The sequence below is a fragment of the Camelina sativa genome, chromosome 13, assembly GCF_030686135.1.
Source record: "Camelina sativa cultivar CO46 ecotype springtype chromosome 13, ASM3068613v1".
NCBI lineage: Eukaryota > Viridiplantae > Streptophyta > Magnoliopsida > Brassicales > Brassicaceae > Camelina > Camelina sativa.
The window spans coordinates 22,355,444-22,378,926 of NC_141892.1; the positions used below are offsets into that span (position 1 = coordinate 22,355,444).

Below are 23,483 nucleotides of genomic sequence, written 5' to 3' on the forward strand. Positions count from 1 at the left end.
TCTTTGTCTAATATTTTTACTTTATGCCCAGAACCAATAACTTTTTTTACTTTGCTCAACCCAAATCCTTAACTAGACTTGTACTCTTTGAAAACACACCCCCCCTCCTTAAGACTTTCTACCCTTTACTTTTCTGCACAAATCCGTACCCAATACCCAAAATTGAGTTCTCACCTAGTCCTACTAGTCCGGATAATGCGAACTAGAACTACACAGGATCCTACACTTGCCGGTTATAACCTAACACTTTCTAACAAGCTCAACTCGGAAAAGGCGTGACACTCAAGAATACAATTGGCTTGAAAAAAAAAGGTTGGTTAAGGGTGTGGGGAACTGTTCCAAAGATGGGAATCAACTACTTGGATTGACAAGGGTGGTAAAAATGTGAAAGACAATCCAAGTATGTATATGGTATCCATGAGTTCAGCTTCAATGCATAACAAGATAATTGCAAATCAGGATTATGTTCAGATAGATAGGGAATGATGTCAATTCAAAACATGCTTCAATCTTACATTTTCAAGTTCAACCAACATGCATCAAAGAACTAATAACAGGGGCCTTGATCCTATCCTATTGAATTCAGCATGCTAACAAGGTTACAATCATCATGAACCCCTATGCAAAATGCAACAATCCTATATGAATGACACTAAACTCAATCCTAATATGCAAGTGCAAACTACATGAACACTCTGTTTTTCTGGAAATTTTTGAAATTTTTATGGTTTCTCTATGCAAATAGATGAATGCAGACTCAAACATGATATAATGCAAAAATTATGAAATAAGAATCACAAAAAAACAACATCATATACATCGTCTCAAACCCTCCCCCAAACTTAAATTACACAATCTCCTGTGTAAGAAAAATTTGCTGAAGGATTTGAGAATCACAACAAAAACAATGCATTAATGAAATGGTATATACAAAGGGAAGGCGGAAGTACCTCAGTAGTAGAAGAAGGAGTTGGAGCTCGCCCAAGGAGTTGGTGCGTGATATTGGCTCTGTCCTTCACCTTGTTCAGGATCTGCGGGAGTGAACTCTACGGATCAGGTGTGAGTTTGTCGGGTAAGATTGGTGGTTTCGAGAGCTGTTCGGCACGAACAAGTGTCGGTGGTTGCGGCGAGAACGAGTGTCCGTCGAGTTTGAAGATGATGTTGGCTCGAGTTTGAAGACAAAAGTTGGCTCTAGCGTCATTGCCGGAGTGTGGCTCGAGCGGGATGTAGCACGGCGGCTCAAGTGACGTTGAGCGAGTAGCGGTCGAGTTGAACTTCTCCGGATCGAGTGGCTCTCAGAGGTAGTTGAACTGGAGACGGGTGTATGTCAGTCGAGCGGTGTCGAAACCGGATCGAGTGGGGTTGGCTCGAGCGTAACAGCGGAGAGTGGCTCGATTGGTGTCAGCGGAGATGGCTCGAGAGTGGTAGTTGGAGCGTGGCTCGACCGGTGTTGTCGGAGCGTGGCTCGATTGAGAAGCATGGATGTGGCTCGACCAAAGCTTCCCGTGGGAGAGAGGTCAGAGCTGCACGAGAGCCTCCTCTTCTGTTTCTTCATTCCACGTCTACAAAACCCAACACACTGCTATTTGTATTTTCTTTTCATTTTCCACTTTAGTTTTCCATACTCCCTTCTGTAAATTCCTGAACAGCAGAAAACTAAAAACAAAAATTAGAAACAAAAGATCCTAAAAAATATTTACAATGATACCTTTGGGACTTCCTCTGAAGTGATCTTGTTTAAAGTTCCTAGTTTGAATTTTCAGCTTTTTATGCTTTTTGGGGTTCAAGGAGGAGCACATAAGACCCCTATTGTCGGACTTGATCAGCTAAATATTTCTTGACTCTATGACCATTTATAGTGAATTCGCTACCATCCTTGTTCAGAAGAGTGATGGCTCCGAATGACATAACTTCCTTGACTTCAAAAGGTCGAGACCACCTAGACTTAATCTTTCCAAGAAATAACTTAAGTTTGGAGTTGAAAAGCAAAACTTGATCCCCAGCCTTGAGCTAATTGACAATAATCTTCTTGTCATGAAAATTCTTTGTCCTTTCTTTGTAAATCTTAGAACTCTCATAAGCATCAAGTCTTATTTCTTCCAACTCATGGATGTCAAGAGTTTTCTTAGCCTGGGATGTGTCAATATCCAAGTTCAGCAACTTGATTGCCCAAAGCGCCTTATACTCAACCTCCACAAGGAGGTTACATGCCTTACCATAGATCAACTAAATGGTGTTCGTCCTATTGGCGTTTTGAACGCTGTTCTATATGTCCAGAGAGTCTCGTCCAACTTGACAGACCAATCTTTCTTCAAAACCCCAACAATCCTTAACAAGATAGCCTTGATTTGTTTGTTCGAAACTTCAACTTCTCCGCTGGTTTGAGGGTGATACACAGTAGACACCTTGTGCTTCACACCATATTTCTTCAACATGCTTTCAAACACCTTGTCGACGAAGTGAGTTCCACCGTCACTGATCACTGATCACTGCCGATTATACTCTTAAACAACTTCAGAACAACCTTGTGATCATTGGTAGGACTGGCAATGGCTTCAACCCACTTAGAAACGTAATCAACTGCTACCAGAATGTAGACATTACCATTGGATGGAGGGTTGAAAGGTCCCATGCAGTCTATACCCCAAACACCAAATATCTCTACTTCCATGATCGGATTTTGGGGCATCTCATTCCTCCTTGTGATGTTTCCCATCCTTTGACAAGCGTCACACTTGGTGATGAAACTGTGAGCGTCCTTGAACAAGGTTGGCCACCAGACACCTGCTTGAAGAACCTTCTGAGCTGTCTTGAATGGGGCGAAGTGGCCTCCATAGGTGGAGCCATGACAGTGCTCAACCACTCCCTGCACTTCTCCTTCTGCTATGCATCTTCTGAACAGACCATCAGAACCTCTTTTGAACAGATATGGCTCATCCCAGAAATAATGGTTGACCTCTTTGAAAAACTTTTTCTTCTTGTAGAGATCCATGTCGTCAGGGACTTTTCCACAAACTTTGTAGTTAACGAAATCAGCATACCATGGTGCAGTGTCTGAAGTGATCACCATACAATTGATTTTGAGGTTTTCAACCCCTGTGTCATGCATCTGCTCACAAACCTGGGTGACCAGAAGTTGTTCCTCAGGCATCGAATCATCTATTGGAACAACATCCTCAATCCTCATTCTAGACAAATGGTCTGCAACTCTGTTTTCTATACCCTTCTTGTCAACTATCTCCATGTCAAATTCCTGAAGTAGCAGAATCCATCTCAACAGTTTTGGTTTGGTATCCTTCTTCGAATAGATGTGTCTTAGAGCAGCATGATCGGTATACACTATGACTTTCAAACCCACAAGGTAACTCCTTAACTTTTCGAATGCAAACACAACTGCTAGGAGTTTCTTCTCTGTGGTTGCATACCTTTCTTAAGTCTCGTCCAAGGTGCAACTGGCGTAGTAGATGACATTAAGTTTCTTGTCAATTCGCTGTCCCAGAATTGCTCCAACTGCCAAATCTGAAGCATCACACATAATCTCAAACGGATGATCCCAGTTCGGAGCTTATACTATGGGTGCTGAAACCAAGGCCTCCTTGATCTTGCTGAAAGCTTCTAAACATGCTGCATTGAATTTGAACTCAACCTCCTTGCACAATAACCTTGTTAATGGTCTTGCAATTTTTGAGAAGTCTTTGATGAATCTTCTGTAAAACCCAACATGTCCCATAAAAATTCTGATGTCCTTCACTGTCTTAGGCGGTTGAAGCTGAACCATGACCTCAATCTTAGCCTTATCAACCTCAATTCCTTTCTCAGAAATCTTGTGTCCCAGAACGATCCCTTCTTCAACCATGAAATGGCACTTCTCCCAGTTTAGGAACAGGTTTGTCTCCTCACATCTTGATAATACCCTGCACAAATTTAACAAACAGGAGGAGAAAGTGGAACTGTATATAGAGAAGTCTTCCATAAACACTTCCACTGACTCCTCGATCAGATCCAAAAAAATTGATGTCATGCCCCTTTGTAAGGTGGCAGGAGCATTGCACAAACCAAATGGCATGCGTCTGTAGGCGAAAGTGCCATAAGGACAAGTAAAGGTTGTCTTTTCCTGATCATTTGGGTGGATAGGGATTTGGAAGAACCCACTATACCCATCAAGGAAACAGTAGTAGGGATGACTAGCTAATCTCTCCAACATTTGATCAATGAAAGGCAGAGGAAAATGATCCTTCCTAGATACAGCATTCAACTTTCTATAATCAATGCACATCCTATGTCATGTGATGGTCCTAGTTGGGATTAACTCATTTTTTTTTGTTTTTGATCACAGTTATGCCTCCCTTCTTAGGTACACAGTGTACTGGAGATACCCAAGTACTATCAGAGATAGGATAAATAACTCCAGCATCAAGCAGTTTTAGGATTTCTTTCTTTACTACTTCCTTCAAATTAGGATTCAATCTCCTTTGGGGTTCAATGCTAGTATAAGATTCATTTTCAAGGTTGATTTTATGCATGCAAAGGCTAGGCGAAATACCCTTGATATCATCTAATGAATACCCTATTGCCTTTCTATACTTCTTAAGCTCATTTACTAGCAACCCCAATTCATCACCATTCAACTTAACATTCACTATGACAGGATAAGTAGAATTGGTTCTCAGAAAATTGTACTTGAGTCCGGAAGGGAGGGTTTTGAGTTCTACCTTTGGAGCTTTCAGTTCTGACCATTCGTCAGTGAAGGAGTCTGGAGCGATCACGGTCGAGTGGGAGGGGTGCCGGTCGAGCTGGACGTCTGTGTCTCGAGTCGGGTCTTGACATCGGTTGAGTGGGAGATCTCACGTCCTGAAGTCTCTGCCTCAACTGCATGTACCTCCTCAGCGTCAAATAGCTGCTCAAACTCCTCTTGTCCATTTGTTTCTCTGTGGGAGTCTAGCATATTCTTGTAACAAGTGGTCTTCTCATGCAGGAACCCTTCTTCTCCATCCTTGATTAAAGCAGTCTTGAGATGGTCCTCCTCAGCTAATTCCTCCAACAACTCATCAGCCAACTGATCCATCTCTTCAATGTAGAAGACTTGTCCTCCTATTGTTTGCATCTTCAAAGTATCCTTGATGTCAAACTTCATAATGAAGTCGTCGCCCAGATTGAGATCAATCTTGCCATTTCTAACATCAATGATGGCTCCAACAGTCACTAGGAATGGTCTTCCTAATATTAGAGGATCTTTTTGTTCTTCATCCATCTCCAGAACCACAAAGTCGGTTGGCACTTCCACGTCTCTGATCCTGACAGGTAAGTCTTCTTAACACACCTTGTGGAAGTCTCACTGATATATCTACAAGGATAAGGGAGATGTCGCAACCCTTAAAACTTGTAATTACCAACCTCTTAGCAACATAGAGTGGCATCAGATTAACTGAAGCGCCAAGATCACATAGGCTCCTATCAAAAGACATAGGTCCAAGGGAGCAAGGTAGAGTGAATGATCCAGGATCCTTGAGCTTCGTGGGTACAATCTTCTCAAGAATGATTGCACTGCATTCAAGACTCAGTACCACCATGCCTTGAACCTCTTTTGATCTCTCTATCACCAAGTCCTTGAGGAATTTCTGGTAGTGAGGAACAAGTTCGAATGCACCCAGCAATGGCATTCTCAACTCAATCTTCGTGACTTGTTTTTCGAACAGAGCTTTCTATTTCTCAGTAAGCTGCTTCTTAAACCTCACTGGAAATGGTAGAGGAGGCTTGTATGGGGGAGGGATGAACGTCGCAGGTTTTTCATCAAAAAAAACAGTTTCCTTAACTACTTCAGGTTTGGACTGCTTCACTGGCTCGATCGGATCTTTGACTGCTTCGACAGGATCCTTCATCTGAGCTTCATCTTGAACAAAATCCCCGCATCCAATTCCTCACTGTCCTCAGTGACGTCTGGAACGCCCTGCCTGGGAGGCAATGTTTTCCCACTTCTCAGCGTAATTGCGTTTGCAAACTCCTTGGGGTTTTGAACAGCCTTCCCTGGGAATTGGCCAGGCTTTGGTGCAGAAGTAGAAGCAGATTGGCCTTCCATATACCTTATCTTTGAATTCAGAGCTTCAAATTTGACGTTCAGATCATTGTATGAACATTCCATCCTCTGACTAAGGTCAGCAAACTTCTTAGCAGTATCCATAGATCCGCTAGCTTGACCCTGAAGAAGTTGTTGCATCATTTGCTTCATTTCTTGATCTGGGGCTGGAGTAGGCTAAACTAGTTGAGGGCGGAATCCTGGCGGTGGTCCTGACGGAGCTTGGTAACCTTGCTGGAATTGTTGTTTGGGTACGAATCCTTGATTGTAAGGCAAAAAAGGTTTTTGTTGACCTTGTTGGTGCTGCTAAGGAGGGTACACCTGATCCTGTGGATTTGCAATGTTAGTGCTCAGGTAAGACAAATTGGGGTTCGTCTTATAGGGGTTGTAGCCCTTGTTGTAACCACCTTGATTCTGGACGTAGTTGATCTCCTCAGACTGCTCACCCTCCCCATCTTGAACCTGGAAAGGGTCATGCTCAGCTACGAAATGGACAGTCTACTGCTGACTTAGCAAGAGGCGGTCAAGCTTGTCATTGACATTCTTAAGGTCCCTCTTGTACTTCTCCTCAGACCCAGCGTTGCCTCTAACTGTGCGGTCATAGTCTTCATTGTAGTTGCCGTCAGACTAGGCGAGATTCTCAACTAGTTGCCATCCTTCATCAACTTCTTTGTTCAGGAAATTACCGTTAGAGGCAGTGTCAAGCAATATGCGGATTTTTGGAAGTACACCACGGTATAGAGTGCTCAGCAGTGACTCGTTGCTGAACCCATGGTGAGGACACTGGCTCTGGTAACCCTTGAAACGCTCTTAGGCTTCACTTAATGATTCTGAGCTCTTTTGAGTAAAACTAGAGATGTCATTCCTGAGACGTGCAGTTCTGGCATTGGAGAAGAACTTTGCCAAGAATGCTTTCTTGCATTCATCCCAAGTTGTGATGGATCCCTTGGGAATGTTTTTCTCCCATTGATGAGCTTTATCTCCCAGGGAGAATGGGAATAGTCACAACTTGAAACTATCCTCACTCACTCCATTGATCTTGGTGAGAATGCACAGACGGTCAAACTCGTCCAGGTGATCGAGTGGATCCTCCATAGGCAATCCATGAAACTTGTTCCCTTGGATCATGGAGATCAGACCACTTTTGATTTTGAAGTTGTTATTCTGCACAGCATGAGGGACGATTCCAGCACGCTGAGTATGGGTGTTTGGTGCATCCCTAGCACCAATGTTCTGCGGTCTCGCATTTGGTCCATTATGTTGTTCCATAGTGACTGGTGTGGGATGATCAGTGAGATGACGAGCTTGTCGTGGTCTTTGTAACCGATTGATGTCGTCGATAGCAGGAAGGAGATTCTGATGTCCTCTTGATCTGGTGTGTATGCAAGGTTGCAATCAACAGGTTTCTGAGATGCAAAACAAACAAGCAGACAACCAAAACAAGTCAGTACTCAGAATAACAAGTGTAACGGAACTTAATCTTGCAAAACTTGAAATCTTAAATATAGCAAAGAGAATCCCAAATGGCAACGGCGCCAAATTGATATAGATAACAAGAACCGAACAATCTCAGGAATGTAATATCAATCAAAAAGATAAAAGTCCTAAGGATGAGAGTAATAGATGTCGGTGGAGTGTCATATTCTACAGAGTTTTTAACATGCCACAAGCAAACTATCCCTAGACAATGAACATCACAACTTAGCTAATCCAATCTCTTGACAGAAGCTACTCAGACTCAACCACTTCCAAACCTAGCTCTCGCTAGAGAAACATGATCAAGAAGGCATGACAAACAAGTTCGTTCACGTCAACAAACATCCTAGAAAACTAATCTCTTAGGCTAGGAATGCAAGTCTCTGGCAATAGTTGGTCAGACGTTTCATGGAACACCTTTTGGGTGTGGAAATATCTAAAACCTAGTTCCAATTGATCAGGGAGAAACTAGTATTTCAAACTCTAGTCCAAAAGGTAATCATACAAATCAAAGCTTAAACACCCTACATCCTAAGATCATCCACCTATTATATCCCATCCCCAAGAACTCTAACACTACTCAGATCCAAAAATCATCATCAAGGATGCAAACCCAGAAAACATTGAATCAAACATAGTAAGATAGATAAAAATGAGATAAACAACTTTGTAGAAGAAATCAAATACAAAAACTCAATAAATTCAAAGCTATCTGGAATACAAGATCAGAGAACGTTTTTGGTGGCTAGGTTAACCTTAGAAAAAAAAACACTAGATAAAAGACGTCTCCAGCCAAGAATTAACAAAATGTATTTATAGTAAAGACATGTAAATCTCTAAAACTTAAAACAACAGGTAAAGAGTCGGTTTGGGAATCTCCTGAAGCGTGTAGGACGGAGCGTCTTCCTGACATGTGTGATCAAGTCAGTGTGCGTCCAGTGGCTCGATTGTTATATAAAACTGGCTCTAATGGTGTGAGTAGGAGTCGCTCAAGCGGTGTGAGTGAAAGTGGCTCGAGCGTGGTTGGTGAAAGTGGCTCGAGCGTGGTCGGCTCGAAGGAGGTGCGGGGAGGTTGGCTCCAGTAAAACAATAATAACTCTTGAATCACACTTCCGATTGGCTTGAAATAAACGGCATTGGAAATATGACTCAAATCTCTACAACTTTTATGAAGAAGTCAAAAGTTGAATCCCTCGACCGATGGCTCGAGTGATAGCTCGAGTGGTGGCTCGAGAGTGGCTCGAGTGGTGGCTCGAGAGTGGCTCGAGTGGTGGCTCGAGTGCTGAGTCCGAAATGCACAATAATTGCAAGGATGATGCAAGAACTACCTATACATGCAAAGTGTATAGAAAATACTAGAAAATGATGCAAAAGAATCAGTTATCCTAGCTAAATGCATGATAAATATATGTTAAGGAGAGACAAAATATAGACATATCAGAAGCGAATAAACAAGAACAAAGCAAGAAACAAAATTTTTATTTGGTTTTAGGTTTTATAAATATAAATAAATAACAAAAATTAAAATGATATAGGTTGAAGAGATACAACCTTGGGGATAGGAGCTTTTGAAGCTCTGATACCAGATGATATAAGATTGGAATCACTCCAACGTAAGATCACACAAGGATCAAGAGATTCCAAGCTTATCTTTAGGAAGGTGGAATTCACGAGCTGGCTCTGAAGCACTATCTCATGAATCAAGGGGTGGTACGATGAATAGATGGGTGATTGACTCACTCAATCAGTGGGATAATCGACTCGCTCGATCAATGAACAAATGAAGGATTTTAAAGGACGTTTCTATTACTTTAAAATGATCAAGGGTGCTTTACAATTAGACTAATGATCAGCATTTATAGGCTGATTACACACGTTATAGAGTTAGAAAGAATACACAAATCACAATAATTAATGAAAATATGACGTTGGTCCATTAAGTATAGAATCAGTCCAAGTAAGGCAAGTGAGGTGTGCCTTGTATCTCGTTAACTTGGGGAGGAAGTGGTGACGTCTTAGAAGCTTTTTGGGCACTTTTGGAAACAAAAATATGCACAAGAATATAATAGGAAGTAGTCATTGTGCATTGATGACAATCGGATCCGAAAAAGGCAAGTAATTATATAACTGAATCTGCTTGATCCAATAGCTATTATTGCATGTGAATATCTTCCAAATATTCTCTGGTGGTTGTAGAGGCTCTCCTGGTTTCCATATGTAGATTTGGGGCACGTCCAAGTGAAGGCAAATAGAAGTTTCCATATCTGGCTCCAAGTAAATCAACGGACATGATTCAAAGGGTGGTTTGGACGTGGGTCTTTTCTTGGGTTGTTCTCCATGGGCTGGGGACTTGTGGTGAATCAAATAGGTGTGTGGGATTCCTCTAGGGCTGGTCCAAGTGTCAAAAGGCCGAAACTCTTCATAGCTTGAAATGATGTCCGATTCATCAGCGAGTAGTTCAGCATGTCTGTCAGCGAGTAGTTCAGCAGGTCCATCGAATAGTCCAACAAGTACTTCAGCTATGACTTATTGTGTCATCTTTGAATCAGATGAATGGTAAGTGATCCCTTGATGACTTGGTGTTGCCTCTCTAAAAACCTTTCTAGGTAAACCTAGTGGGAAAAACCCTAGACAAGGGAAAAAGAGTGCAACACTCATATCCCAAAAATGAGGTAATTTGACATGTTGATGCTTTATCCCTTATGCAATCCTAGAAATATCAACTCATCAAGAATTGGTTCAAGGAAAATCAAGATCAAATTATAAAGAAGTTTCTAGAAGACAATCAATTCATGGCTACATCAAGAAAGTGTCTAGATACAAAAAAACCAATCTCCATCAATGATTATTGATAAAATCTCTCAAATTTATTCTTGATTTATTTATGTAATTAGTTTGATTTATTTTGTATTTATGTTATTGATTTGTAAAATTAAGCCTATATAAGTTCATGTTTCCCTTCATTGTAAAGATAGAAGGAAAAATAAAAGAGAGAGTTTTCTCACTTTGAAGCTTAGGCTTTTGTTTTTCTTGTCTTTTCTATTGTGTGTGATTCCTTTAGAAAACAAGTTGAATCTTTATCTTTGTGTGTGATTCACTTAGATATTGATTTGTGTTCTTATCACAAATTCATTACGCAATTTTGTGTGGCGAACTTCGATCCATCATTCATCTCCATCCTATTCGAGTTTGTTAGAGAGGTCCTTCAGACCAGCTATCGACTCACCCCTATTTTGGCTTACATTAATCCCTCTTGAACAATTGGACTCCTTAGGGTTAATTTGATGATGTTTAATTAACCCTTCTCTTTGTGTTTGATCAGAACTTAATTTAGAAAAAGATTCTCCAAAATGCTTTTCGTGGACCGGTTTGGTGTGTCGTCTGGTTGGTTCGCCATGCTCTCAGTTTGGTTTAGTTCTGATGTCGCATCAAATGTGGATTGAACTTTTATGGCTCAAATTACGTATTTTGTTAGAATATCCACGGCACTCAATCGAAAAAACTATATCAAAAAACTTTATGGAATTCTCCATCATATCTTAGTCCTTTGAAAATTTTTCGATTTATGCTTTCTAAAATTTTGTTCCCCGCAACCAAGAATTTGCAACCACAAACAAGGCTATCACATGCGCAATCGACAATAAACATGCTGATAGACCACCCTTATCTACATTGGCTACTTTTCACCTTCGAGAATCTACATTCTTCTCTTCTTTTTTTCTTTTTCTTTTTTGTTCGCTTTGCTTAAGCAGAAAAAAAGAAAACCTACTAAATTTTTGGGTTCCTTAATATTTGAATTAGGCTACTTAATTAACAATTTAATATTCATTATTGTACTAGTTTTGCAGGTTATATTTTTGTACGTTCTTATCATATCATCCAATAATTTGGTGTATAACTTGTGCTAGGAAAGTGGAGAGAATCGTGTCAATATTCTGCTGAAAAGGCTGTGGTATTACTTCATTAGGTAGATTTGACAAGTGCCAAGAATCTTGTGCATAAGTGCAGTCAAAAAGGATATGGTTGATAGTTTTATCATGTAATCCACACCGTTAACATACTGGATCTAATGTCATTCCTCTTGTATTTAACCTGGTTTTTGTTCCTATTGCTTGAGAGAGAACTCTCCATAGGAAATGTTTTACTTTTGGGAGAATTGGAAGTTTCCAAATTCTGTTCTTGATTATGACTGAACCATGTGGTATACGGGTGGCAAATCTTGTCTATATATGTCTTCATGTGTAACAAACCAGTAACCTGACTTGATGGAATATTCTCCGGTATCCTAATACTTCCAGTAGAGTTTGTCTTCTGTGATTTGATTTGGAATATACATGTTTTGTATTCTAGTGACATCTTCGATCGAAATGTGTGCCGCAAGCAATTCTGATTTCCAATATCAGTAACTCCCATGGCCAGAAATATAATTTTGGAGTGGACTGTCAATCACTTCCTCACTTACTTGAATGGGTCTAGGAGGATCAGATGATATGAGGTTATCTTTTCCTATTCGTATTGTAGCGCCATCTCCTACTTCCCAGTAGGAACCCCGCTTGATTAAATGTATTTTGTTTGTCATAGGGAAGATAAGAATATAAAAGTTTCCTGTAATAAAAATTGTCTTTTTGATATTTTTAACAAGTGATATTGATTTAATTATTTTTTCTACAACACATTAAATTAGAACAATATAGCTTCCAAACAATGAAACACAAAATTGTCGAAATAAATTAGAGGGTTGCGCTGGTTTTGATTTTGTTTTCCTAAATGCCGTCAACATATAAGAGACACAGGAACTACGGTGTCGTCTTGCAGCTTAAGAAGAGAGACATGTCATGAGAAAGCAGAAAATAAAAGAATGAACAAGTAAAGCAAGAAAGAGACGTAAGTAGTATAGACAAGGAAAACAATATGCATGTGGTGGCCTCACAGTTACAAATGTTTAAAAATTGTGGACGTGAAATGTATTAACTTTGTTTTTGTTTTTATGCTTCTTACCTTCATTTTCAATACCTGATATGATATGAGACTATTGAATGAACAAAAGTTAAAAATATATTATTCAGAGATAGATATATGTATAACAACGACAGCTTTTGTCATCTTTTATCTCATATGTCGTATTTTAAATGTTTTTGAAGTTCCATCACATTTGTAACTTTGAAGCGCTCAAGCGCAGCATGACTGCATGAGTTTGGTTGAACCAAACTTTAAAAGTGGTACCACGAACCATATCGTCGATTCCGGTTTATAAGTTGGGTTAATTAATTTAATGAGCTTGAAAGGAAAAGAAACAAAATAGTTGGGGCTACCTATAGCGAAGTTATAAAAAGTAGAAGGCATATACAATCTAGAGATTGATAACCTTCAAGGAAAACACATCACAAACACAAGAATCTAACATTTTTCTCACATACAAGACAATTATTGAAAAGATGAGAACCAACAATACTGTGAAAGATGACCACCTCCTTAACCTTCAGACGTACGTGGTATTTTTATGGATATGATTTTCTAGGCAGTTTCAGTTACATTTATGGAGCCTTTGGTGCAGATTGTAGAACATGCGTTAGCACATTTTCCAACAGCTTCATTCACAATTTCATTTGCATCTAGTCATCGAAACAAAATTTAACACATTATTCTCTTGTTAATTATTAAAAAAATGTAATAATGAAAATGAGTTCGGAGAGTTTGGTTTACCGAAATTCTGGAGAGTGGTTAAAGCACCGCAAACAGAGGATACACATCCGACCTTGCAGTATTCATTAACAACATCACCTTGAGACAAAAATTAAAAACACATGACAAAAAATGAATTTCTTATCCGTTTTGTAACAAATAAAGTAAGTAATAAGGCAGAATTATTTACCTGTGTGTTTCGAGAGTGTCTTTAGGATATCTGTTAGGACATGTCGACCCACTAACGATTTTGCAGCCAGAAATGTTTGCACATACTTGCTGAGAACCCTTTAGACGGCAAACATTATAGAGGTTTCTCGCAGAGACGAATGGGCAACAGCTCTTTGCGTCGACTTGAATTTGTGCCAAAAACAAACTCATTAGGAGCACACTTACAATCACAGTTTTGCCTTTCATCTTTGGATTGATTAGATGTTTAATTTGATCAGAAAATGTATGAGGGGACTAGTTTTAAGTTTGAATTGATGAAATGGTGATAAAACAAGGGTCACTTAAATACTAGTTGGTACCTTCGAGAATCTTAAGTTTTAGTGACTAGAAGAATTCAAGTTTTTTTTTTAAATTTAAGTTGGGAGTAGCAACTCTCTTGTACTAGTTTTCTAGATATATATTTATTTTATACCAAATGCTGACCCACTAAAATCCATTCGTGTAGTATTACACAAAAATCCGAAACGTTGGTTACAAAACGTGTTTTGTGTTTCTTCATTTAATTTTAACCAACTCTTCTGTTCTCAAAATTTCAATTTGAATTATATGTTGGACGAACACAGAACATTATTGAAAATATTTTTTTGTGATACTTTGGTGGTTTAAGAGACTTGCGGACAAATTTAAAGGAATTGGTTTGACCACCTATGTCATCAAAGTGTACTTATCTTTTCCACAATTAAGCATGCTTATGCTGGAGTAGTCTCACTATGCGAGTGAGGACAAAACACAAGGAAAAATCATGTGGTGATTTGTTGGGAAGGTAAACAAGTCTTTAAAACCTCCCGCACATAGCAAACTGGTCGTCGGATAAGGATGGACTCGCGGACCTAATAAGAAGCCGTGAACCCCATTAAGGAAGGTGGACCCATGGACTGGAATTGGACATAGGCTCCATTGAGAGGTTGGGGGTCGGGATGTTACAAGTTATATCAGAGCTAAACCCAAACGAGTGTGAATTCGAGTTGACTCACACCATCGGGGGTGACGGTCTTGGTGCGCAACGAGAACGTTGCAATCTGTTAGTGGAGGTGAATTATGACACTCTGATTTCAGAGACGTGCAGAGAGGTTTAAATGAATTGATTTGACCATCTATGTCATCAAAATGCACTTATCTCTTTGATCAAAAATACTACTATCATGTTTTCTTTTTGTTTTGTTAGTTTCAACAACAGGTGCTTCAGTGTAACTAGGGAAGGTGCTTTGTTGGAGTTTGATTGCTTGTATCCTTTCCGTTTGAGGTTATGATGATCTTTGTTGTTAATTATTTGAATCAGATGTTCTTCACAGCTTCTATGCTTCAAGTTCATATCTATGCTAAGTTTTGTTTAGTGTGTCAAGTATTATAACTTTGACTTATATACAATTTTCAAAAAAAAAAAAAATTTTAGACCCACCTAATTTGGATCTACCATTAGACTGTCAAAACTAATAAACATTCATAAGTTTCTAACTTTTGAGATTTGCATTTTTTCAAATATAAATATAGTTAAATCCCTTAAATTGGATGTCACAACTTTACTATATCACATGTGGATCCTATGGTGTACTTTGCTAATTGTGAATGTTAGTGTACTTGTTTTCCAAATAAATTTGAAAACGTATTATATTCCAACTTATTAAAAAAAAAGTAGTATAAGAAAAACAAAAACAATGGTTATTGCATTGGTTAAGTTCGGTTTCACTTGTACTTCCCGACTTAGAATGGTACACCTGTAATTTCAGGTTGAAATCTACTGGATTAAGATTAGAAAACCAAAGCAACCGTTGGAATAAAAAAACACAAAGAAGACGAAGCAGTTTCTTCAAAAGAAACACAATTCGCGTCGCAGAACATGAGTTTGATGAGTACCTTTAACATGATTTTAGTGATGGCATGATTCGTCAGCAGATTGTTGCAACTAAGTTATAACAACGTTTTTGCGATAACTGAAGAATTGTTGCTACTAGCTAGTCACAAATAAATAGTTGTCCTAATATCTTCGTGACTAATGTGATTTGTGACTTTCTTGAAACGTTGCTAAATAGATGCAACAAAGGCGTTGCAAAATCATCGTTTTGTATTTATGTAAAGTGGATGAACTACCCCTTTCACCTCTTGATTCCACCCCATAGCCCGAGGGGAGGAGGCGGTGGCGGATCTAGGGAAGAAAATTATATGGGGCACTACTAATTAAGAAATTTTTTCTTTAGCAATAAAAGCACTTGGGAAAAATAATAAAATGAAAAAGATGTAGACAAGAGGAATCGAACCCTCCATCTATGACATCATATGGGGTACTTTTTTCTAAATGGCTAAGTGAAACTAATTCAGTAACCAATTGAAAGATTTTTCCAAAATTGAGTGTCGCATGTGCCCTACCTCCTCCCAACGTAGATCCGCCCCTGGGAGGAGGCCTAACTAAATAGACGCAACGAAGGCGTTGCAACATCGAGAAAAGTAAAGACTTCACTCACACATAAATAGTAGAACAAGCCACAAAATTCAATAGTATGATCCATTACTAGTCTTAAAGCTCATGTAATTACGGTTTCTAAGTAAGATAGTGTTGGTGCGGGAATTGGCACCCCCGACATACCGGTCTAAACCATAAATCAAACCGGTTAACTAACGGGAATTCAACGACGATGTTAAATTCAACCCTTAAATTAGGGTCTAGCAAGATGTTACAGGCCCAACCCGATAGCGTGAAGCCGACTTCCCAGATCGGCTGGGCAATCTGGAGGAAAGAAGAAACTTTCCTAATCTTAGTTCGAGTTATTAGGAAAGTAGACATATTTTGTAATCTATGAAAACATATAAATAACAGGGGTTTTCCTCTTTGTAAGCCATCCAATAATTAATACAAGAAACCCTAATTCTTCATTGTTCTTGAGCACTAACCCTAACTTGTTTCACAAGAGATCTCAACCTTTCTTTTTTTTTAGCTTTAATTCGATTTCTTTGAGAGAGCACTTTGACTGAATTTGTTTCCCCCTATAAACAAATTCATTGTGAGAAACTCAGTTTCTACAGATAGGTTCCATAGAAATGTGTGTTTAATGACTCTAGCTAAGAAATTAACTTTGAGAGTAGTCTCAAAACAACTTTCCTCTTCAATCTTATGAAATGTCAAATTTAAATCATTTACTCTTGGTGACAACCTAATCACTCTTTCCCTTCCTTTAGTTTCTTTGCACAATAAAGCTCCTAATGAGCTATCTTATATCTCTAACTTATTAAGCTCTTAAGAGCACAAATCTTCTTGTTTTGAGAGTGTTTTCAATAAGGACGTTGTCTGGAACCTAATATTTTTCAACGACACATTAAATTAGAATATATAGTGGCTAAATCTAAAGAAACATGTTTACAAATATGTGACTAATCATAAACGACCGACTTCATGGAATACACGAATTATATTTGAGATACGAATCAATTATATTTGAGAAGATACACATCCAACCTTGCAGTATTCATTGACAGCATCACCTTGAGACAAAAAAAAAAAAAAACACATTACAAAAAAAATGAATTTCTGATCTGTTTTTAAAAAATAAAGTACAAAATAAAGCACAATAATATTCAATTTACCTTTGTTTTCCAGAGTGTCCCTATGATATCCGTTAGGACATGTCGATCCACTAACGATTTTGCAGCCACTAACGTTTGCACATACTTCTAGGGAAGTTCCGATTAGGCGGCATGCATTATAGATATTTCTAGAAGTGGTGGACGGACAACAGCTCTTTGCGTCAACTTGAATTTGTGCCATGAACAGACTCAATACAAGCACACTTGCAATCAAAGTTTTACCTTCCATCTTTGGATATTTGATTTGTTGTTTGATCAGAAAATGTTTGTGTGAAGTAGTTATAAGTTTGTATTGATGAAATGGTGATGAAACAAGGGTCACTTAAATACTAGTTGGTCGAGAATTTGCAACCAATAGACAATGTACACATGCTGGTGGACCATCCTTATCTCAATGGCTACCTTTCATGTTCGAGAATCTACATTCTTCTCTTATTATTTTATTTTTTTTCTGTCCGTTTTGCATAAGCAGAAAAGAAAAGAAAAACCTGTTAAAGTTTTGGGTTCCTTAATATTTGAATTAGGCTACTTAATTAATAGTTTAGTATTCATTATTCCGTAGTTGTTTTGTTGGTTATATATATTTTTGTACGATCTTATCATATCATCCAAGAAATTAATTTGGTCAATCATTGCACTTTGTTTGCATGTGTTCTATTCTTGTTGGAATGCTAGATTGTTACAATGTGTTTTCTGGGATTTTCGATTTATATAATTTATAAGTTATAACTAACTCTCTTGTGGTTGTGTTGGGACCAAATTTTTCTTCATGTATGGTATTTCGTTTAGAAGTGTAAAACGTACGTGGTCTTGAAACTTGAGTTATGGTGACTAGAATTTAAGCTTTTTTTTTTCTTCTTTTCTTTTAATTGTAATGATTTATTTAAAGTACTTTTTCTACTTTCTTTTAGTTGGGAGTTCGTTACAAACGTGTTTTGTGTTTTTATTTAATTTTAACCAACTCTCTTATATAGTACTTGACACTTGTGTACATGTAGATATATGTTTATTATTTACTAGACGCCTGAGGAATTAAAATGATCCATTATTGTACTGTATTACATAAAAATCCAAATGTTGGTTACAAAACGTGTTTTGTGTTTCTTCATTTATATTTAACCAACTCTTCTGTTTTGAGTTTCATTTTGAATAATATAATTGGAAGAATACAGAACATTACTGAAAAGTAAATAATGAATTCTTTCTTTTTGATATGGATTGAATTTTTAATTATTGTGAAAACTATTTTGTTTGTCATAGGGAATTAAAATCAGGATATATAAAAATATTTTTGTAATGGAATTGTGTTTTTAAGTTTTTTTTTTTTTTCCGACAATACAATAAATTAGAAGACTAGTCTCTTCCAAACGATCGATGAAACACAAAAATTGACGAAACAAAGAGAGTTGCGCTGGTTTTGATTTTGTTTCCTAAATGCCGTCAACATATATATAAGAGACACTTACGGTGTCGTCTTGCAATTAAAGAAGAAACATGTCATGAGAAAGCAGGAATCAAAGAATGAAATGAACCAAGCAAAGCAAGAAAGAGACGTAGGTAGTAGACAAAGCAAAGCAATATGCATATGGTGGCCTCACGGGGGTTACAAAGGTCTGAAAATTGTGCAAGTGAAAACGTATTGACTTTGTTTTTGTTTTCATATCCTTTTACCTTCATTTTCAATACCTGATGATGATTGATGAATAAACAAAATGTTTACGATATATTAAATAATATATATATATATAACAACGACAGCTTCTGTCATCTTTTCTCTTATGTCGTATTTTAGAATTTTTGAAGATCCATCACATTTGTGATTGTAACGTGAAGCGTTCAAGCGCAGCATGCCTGCATGAGTTTGATTGAACCAAACTTTAAGACTGAATCCCGGTTTATTAAGTTGTAATTCCCGGTTTAGAATGGTACACTTGTAATTTCCGGTTTAAATCTAGTGGATTAAGATTAGAAAACCAAAGCAACCGTTGGAAAAAAAAAACAAAGACGAAGCAGTTTCTTCAAAAGAAAACACAATTCGCGTCTCCGAGTAAGTGAGAGAGAGAGTAACTTCTGATAATGAAAAAAATGGTGAACGCGGTGGTGGTGATGGCTTGTGTAACCGCCGGAATCATCATCATCGGAATGTTAAACGAAGTCGAAGGGATTCAGATATTGTCGAAATCAAAGCTAGAGAAGTGTGAGAAAACATCAGATTCTGGTAATCTCAATTGTTCAACTAAGATCGTTTTAAACCTCGCTGTTCCTAGTGGATCCGTAAGTCCTTTTTAATCTGTTTTGTTCTTCTGTATTATGCATGCGATTTTGTGTTTCATCGGTTTTGATTTTTTTTTTTTTTTGTTGGTTTTATAAAAAGAGTGGAGGAGAGGCTTCGATTGTAGCGGAGATAGTGGAGGTTGAAGATAACTCCAGTAGTAATATGCAAATCGTACGGATTCCACCGGTTATTACAGTCAACAAATCTGCAGCATATGCTCTCTACGATCTTACTTACATTAGGGTATCTATGAATTTGTGTTTAAGACTTTGATCATCATGAATTTGGTCTAGTGTTGCTAGTTTTAGTGTGGGTTTGACCTTTTTAAAAAAACGTTTTAGGATGTACCTTACAAACCTCAAGAGTATCATGTCACGACTCGTAAGTGTGAGCCTGATGCTGGACCACATATTGTACAAATATGTGAGAGGTAAGGATGTGCTTTTAACGCCAATTTTCTCTATATATATACTAACATTGATCACCTGAGTTTGATGAGTACCTTTTAACTGATTTCATGTGACGATTATACAGGTTACGGGATGAGAAGGGTAACGTTTTGGAGCAGACTCAGCCAATGTGTTGTCCATGTGGACCGCAGCGAAGAATGCCTTCGTCTTGTGGAGATATTTGTATGTGTTTTTTTTTTTTTTTGGTTTCATTTAACATTTCCTCCTCTTGTATCGCTTGTTGGAGAGACTCATTCCTTCAACTGACTTTGACTAGTTGATAAGATGATAAAAGGGAAGGCAAATACCGCGCATTGCCTTCGTTTTCCAGGTGACTGGTATGAATCCTTCAATTGTATGGTCTTCTTAGCTTCATGGTTTTTGTGCACTTACGTACCCTTGTTGAGTTTGGCCTCTTTCTTTCTGTCCTTTAGGTTTCATGTTTTCGGTATTGGACAGCGGTCACTAGGATTTAGCGTGCGAGTTGAGTTGAAGACAGGAACTAGAGTTTCAGTATGTCTTCGGTTTTTTAAAGCTGGTTTTGGTTCCCAAGTTAGTCAACCTTATGATTGATTTTTTATTTTTTAAATCTCAGGAAGTGATCATTGGTCCTGAAAACAGAACAGCTACTGCAAATGATAATTTCCTCAAGGTTAATCTCATTGGAGACTTTGCTGGTTACACAAGTATTCCTTCTTTCGAAGACTTCTATCTTGTTATCCCAAGAGAGGTAATTAACTAGCTACTGATTAATCCATTTTAAAGTCTCTTTTAACTTGCACCGCTCTGTAATAATGCTAAAATAAAAAATCCTTCCGGTTCAAAAAAGACGGCTATAGCAGGACAACCAGGGAACTTAGGCGCCAATTACTCAATGTGGATGCTTCTTGAAAGAGTGAGGTTTACATTAGATGGCTTAGAATGTAATAAAATTGGTGTTAGCTATGAAGCTTTTAACAGCCAACCAAATTTCTGCTCTTCACCATATTGGAGTTGCTTGCATAATCAATTATGGAACTTTCATGAGGTTAGTACAAATGTTATAGCTTTCTAACACCTTATTACTGCATCATTGTTTCACTTCATCATTGTTTCACTTCAACGTGTAACAAAGTCTGTTTCAGGCAGATATGAACCGGATCAATCGACACCAACTTTCTTATTATGGATTAGAAGGAAGATTTGAGAGGATCAATCAACATCCAGTTATGTGTCAACTTTACTAGTTTCTGAATCAGTAGAACATGAGATTTGATATTGACTTATTGACTTTTTCGTTACATGAGATACAGAACGCGGGACCTCACTCGTTCTCCATCGGAGTCACAGAAACACTCAACACAAATCTTCTGATAGAGCTAAGAGCTGATGATATTGAATACGTTTTCCAGAGGTAAAAAAGACTTAAAAGTACATTCTAGAAATGATGATTACCAAGTAAAGTAACGTTTCTGTGGTTGTAGGAGTCCTGGTAAGATCATAAACATCGTTATACCGACATTTGAGGCACTTACTCAATTCGGAGTTGCTGCAGTCACAATTAAGAATACTGGTGAAGTAGAAGCATCTTATAGCTTAACGGTATTATTAAAAACTAAACCTTACGTCGAAATTTGATAGCAAGAAAAAGTTTCTTTGATATATGAATTGCATCTTGTTTCCTTTGACGCAGTTCGATTGCTCCAAAGGCGTTGCTTTCGTTGAGGTAACTAACTCTTAGTTAATCTTCTAAGAAGAAAGCATTGTTAAAGGAATGTTACAAACTGATGTTGTTGTTTTCAGGAGCAATTCTTTATTATAAAACCAAAAGCAGTTACAACTCGGTCTTTTAAGTTGTATCCCACTAAAGATCAGGCCTCAAAATATATATGCACAGGTGATCCTGAACCTTCTTATCTTACAAACTACCTGATATCTTATTTGTATCAAGAATGATCATTTCTAGTTTTTTGTGTAGCTATACTCAAGGATTCTCAGTTCAGCGAAGTAGACAGAGCCGAGTGTCAGTTCAGCACAACGGCCACTGTCCTTGACAATGGAACTCAGGTTACCCTACTATGAAATTTTATATGATTCTTGTTTAAATGTTTGATATCGAACATTCATTAACTGACCAGTATCTTTAACATGCAGGTTACTAATCCATTTCAAATTCCAGAGACTTATCCTAAAGGTTTCTTTGAATCGATTAGGATACTGTGGACTAAAATCATCAATGGTTTAATCGATTTCATCACGGGGGACACTTGCAGGTTACACACTTCTCCTAACTTTTAACTTCTCTTGAGAAATAATGAAATATTGAACCAATCAATCAATATTTGCAGAAACAAATGTTCAAGTTTCTTCGACTTCAGCTGCCACATTCAATACGTTTGCTTAAGCTGGATGGTTATGTTCGGCCTTCTCCTCGCTCTTTTCCCAACCAGTAAGCATTTTCAAACCGCGACCGCAACCTCAAATCACTAACATAATATCTCGATTATAACGTGTTTTGTTTTAACAGCTTGTGTGCTTCTCTGGCTCTTGCACCAAAAGGGACTATTTGATCCATTCTACGACTGGTGGGAAGATCATTTCGACTTAGACCATCATCGTAGACTATTACCCACTAGAGAAGACGCCTTGAACCGGCATCATCACCATCGCCATCACAACCATCGGCATGGTGTCATCAAATCCCATAATCACCATCGTAGGACACAACAGAGACACAAACACCATCGTGGCGAAAACGACGACGTTTTGCAGAAGATGATGCTTGGACGTGACCACCACAACGAGTCTCACTACTACAACCAACTTCACCGAGTACATAAAGATAGCAAGCAGAAGCAGCGTAGGAGAGCCAAGCACGGGATCGTCCTACCACGTGGACAGACGGAGGAGACAAAGGCTACCGGAGAGTTAAAGACTCAAAATTTATAGTGATCATGTGGAAGAAGTACGTATGTATCATGATATGATTATTCCACAGTAATATAGGGGGATAATGCTAATAACTATGTCATATAACACGATCAATTCCTTGTAGATTTGATAGGTTACATGTTTTTATATATGTCTTGACGATATGGTCCAAACATATCCTATTTGACATTTTAATACATACCCCACCTTCTTCTTTTTGACATTTTGTTCTTTTTATTTGTCAGTAGTGAATATTGTTTTAACTAAATAAAAATAAACTAGGTAACAACCCGCACTAATGTGCAAAATAAATCAATTTAAATAAAATTATTATGAGTCAAATTATAATTATTGAATTAACATCCGTTTGTGTCAAACGTAATATGTAATTAAAATATTTTTAATTCAAATTTTCTTTTATTTCGTGTTAAAATACGTCTCACCCGTGAAATTTTTGAATGTAAAAAAGTTTTAACGTAGTTCGAGAAAATAATGATAAAATATTATTATTTATGCCAACATGTCTTTTGTGCAATTTATTGAAACAGGACAAATGATTAAATAAAAAAATATTTTTTAAATTTTGTAAATTTTAGGAAGTGTAATATGTATTTACATAAAATGTAAAGATATGAGTAGTATTAAGTTCAAATTTGTATTTTAATTTGCTGATTTTCTTATTACTTTCATTTCTTTTTTTAGTGTTTGGGAAAAACTTTTGGTATATTATTTGATGAATAACTATTTTTACTAATAAAATTAGATGTTACATTTTAAAAAAAAATTAAAGTACACATAAACAAAATATAGT

General features: G+C 37.7%; 1 protein-coding gene, 1 non-coding gene and 1 pseudogene across 4 annotated transcripts in view; 2 read left to right on the top strand and 1 right to left on the bottom strand.

The window, feature by feature from the left end:
* Positions 1 to 17,489, bottom strand: part of LOC104737175 (putative thionin-2.4) — a 35,597-nt gene extending 18,108 nt beyond the window's left edge. Inside the window, exons 1-4 of one of the 2 annotated variants that reach the window (XM_087481912.1) lie at positions 17,039 to 17,342; positions 16,911 to 16,936; positions 13,253 to 13,304; positions 12,797 to 13,161 (exon numbers count right to left, since the gene is read on the bottom strand). In XM_087481912.1, coding sequence (XP_087338038.1) covers positions 13,064 to 13,161; positions 13,253 to 13,304; positions 16,911 to 16,936; positions 17,039 to 17,267 — 405 coding nt within the window. In that variant the 5' untranslated portion in view covers positions 17,268 to 17,342 and the 3' untranslated portion in view covers positions 12,797 to 13,063. Of the gene's footprint in view, positions 1 to 12,796; positions 13,162 to 13,252; positions 13,305 to 16,910; positions 16,937 to 17,038 lie in introns of those variants that run through there. The other variant, XM_087481911.1, reaches the window with a different exon arrangement.
* On the top strand, positions 6,840 to 6,946 carry LOC147929851 (small nucleolar RNA R71). The gene has a single exon (XR_015579054.1). It is a non-coding gene; the product is annotated as a small nucleolar RNA R71 (small nucleolar RNA).
* Positions 17,490 to 19,087: 1,598 nt separating the features above from the next.
* LOC104737176 (protein HAPLESS 2-like) lies at positions 19,088 to 22,689 on the top strand (annotated as a pseudogene). Its single transcript, XR_015578785.1, has 17 exons — positions 19,088 to 19,312; positions 19,413 to 19,556; positions 19,655 to 19,743; positions 19,848 to 19,945; positions 20,040 to 20,100; positions 20,197 to 20,275; positions 20,358 to 20,492; positions 20,592 to 20,789; positions 20,887 to 20,967; positions 21,055 to 21,155; positions 21,226 to 21,343; positions 21,435 to 21,467; positions 21,545 to 21,638; positions 21,720 to 21,808; positions 21,896 to 22,014; positions 22,090 to 22,190; positions 22,269 to 22,689. The product of XR_015578785.1 is annotated as a protein HAPLESS 2-like (transcript).
* Positions 22,690 to 23,483: the final 794 nt, after the last annotated feature.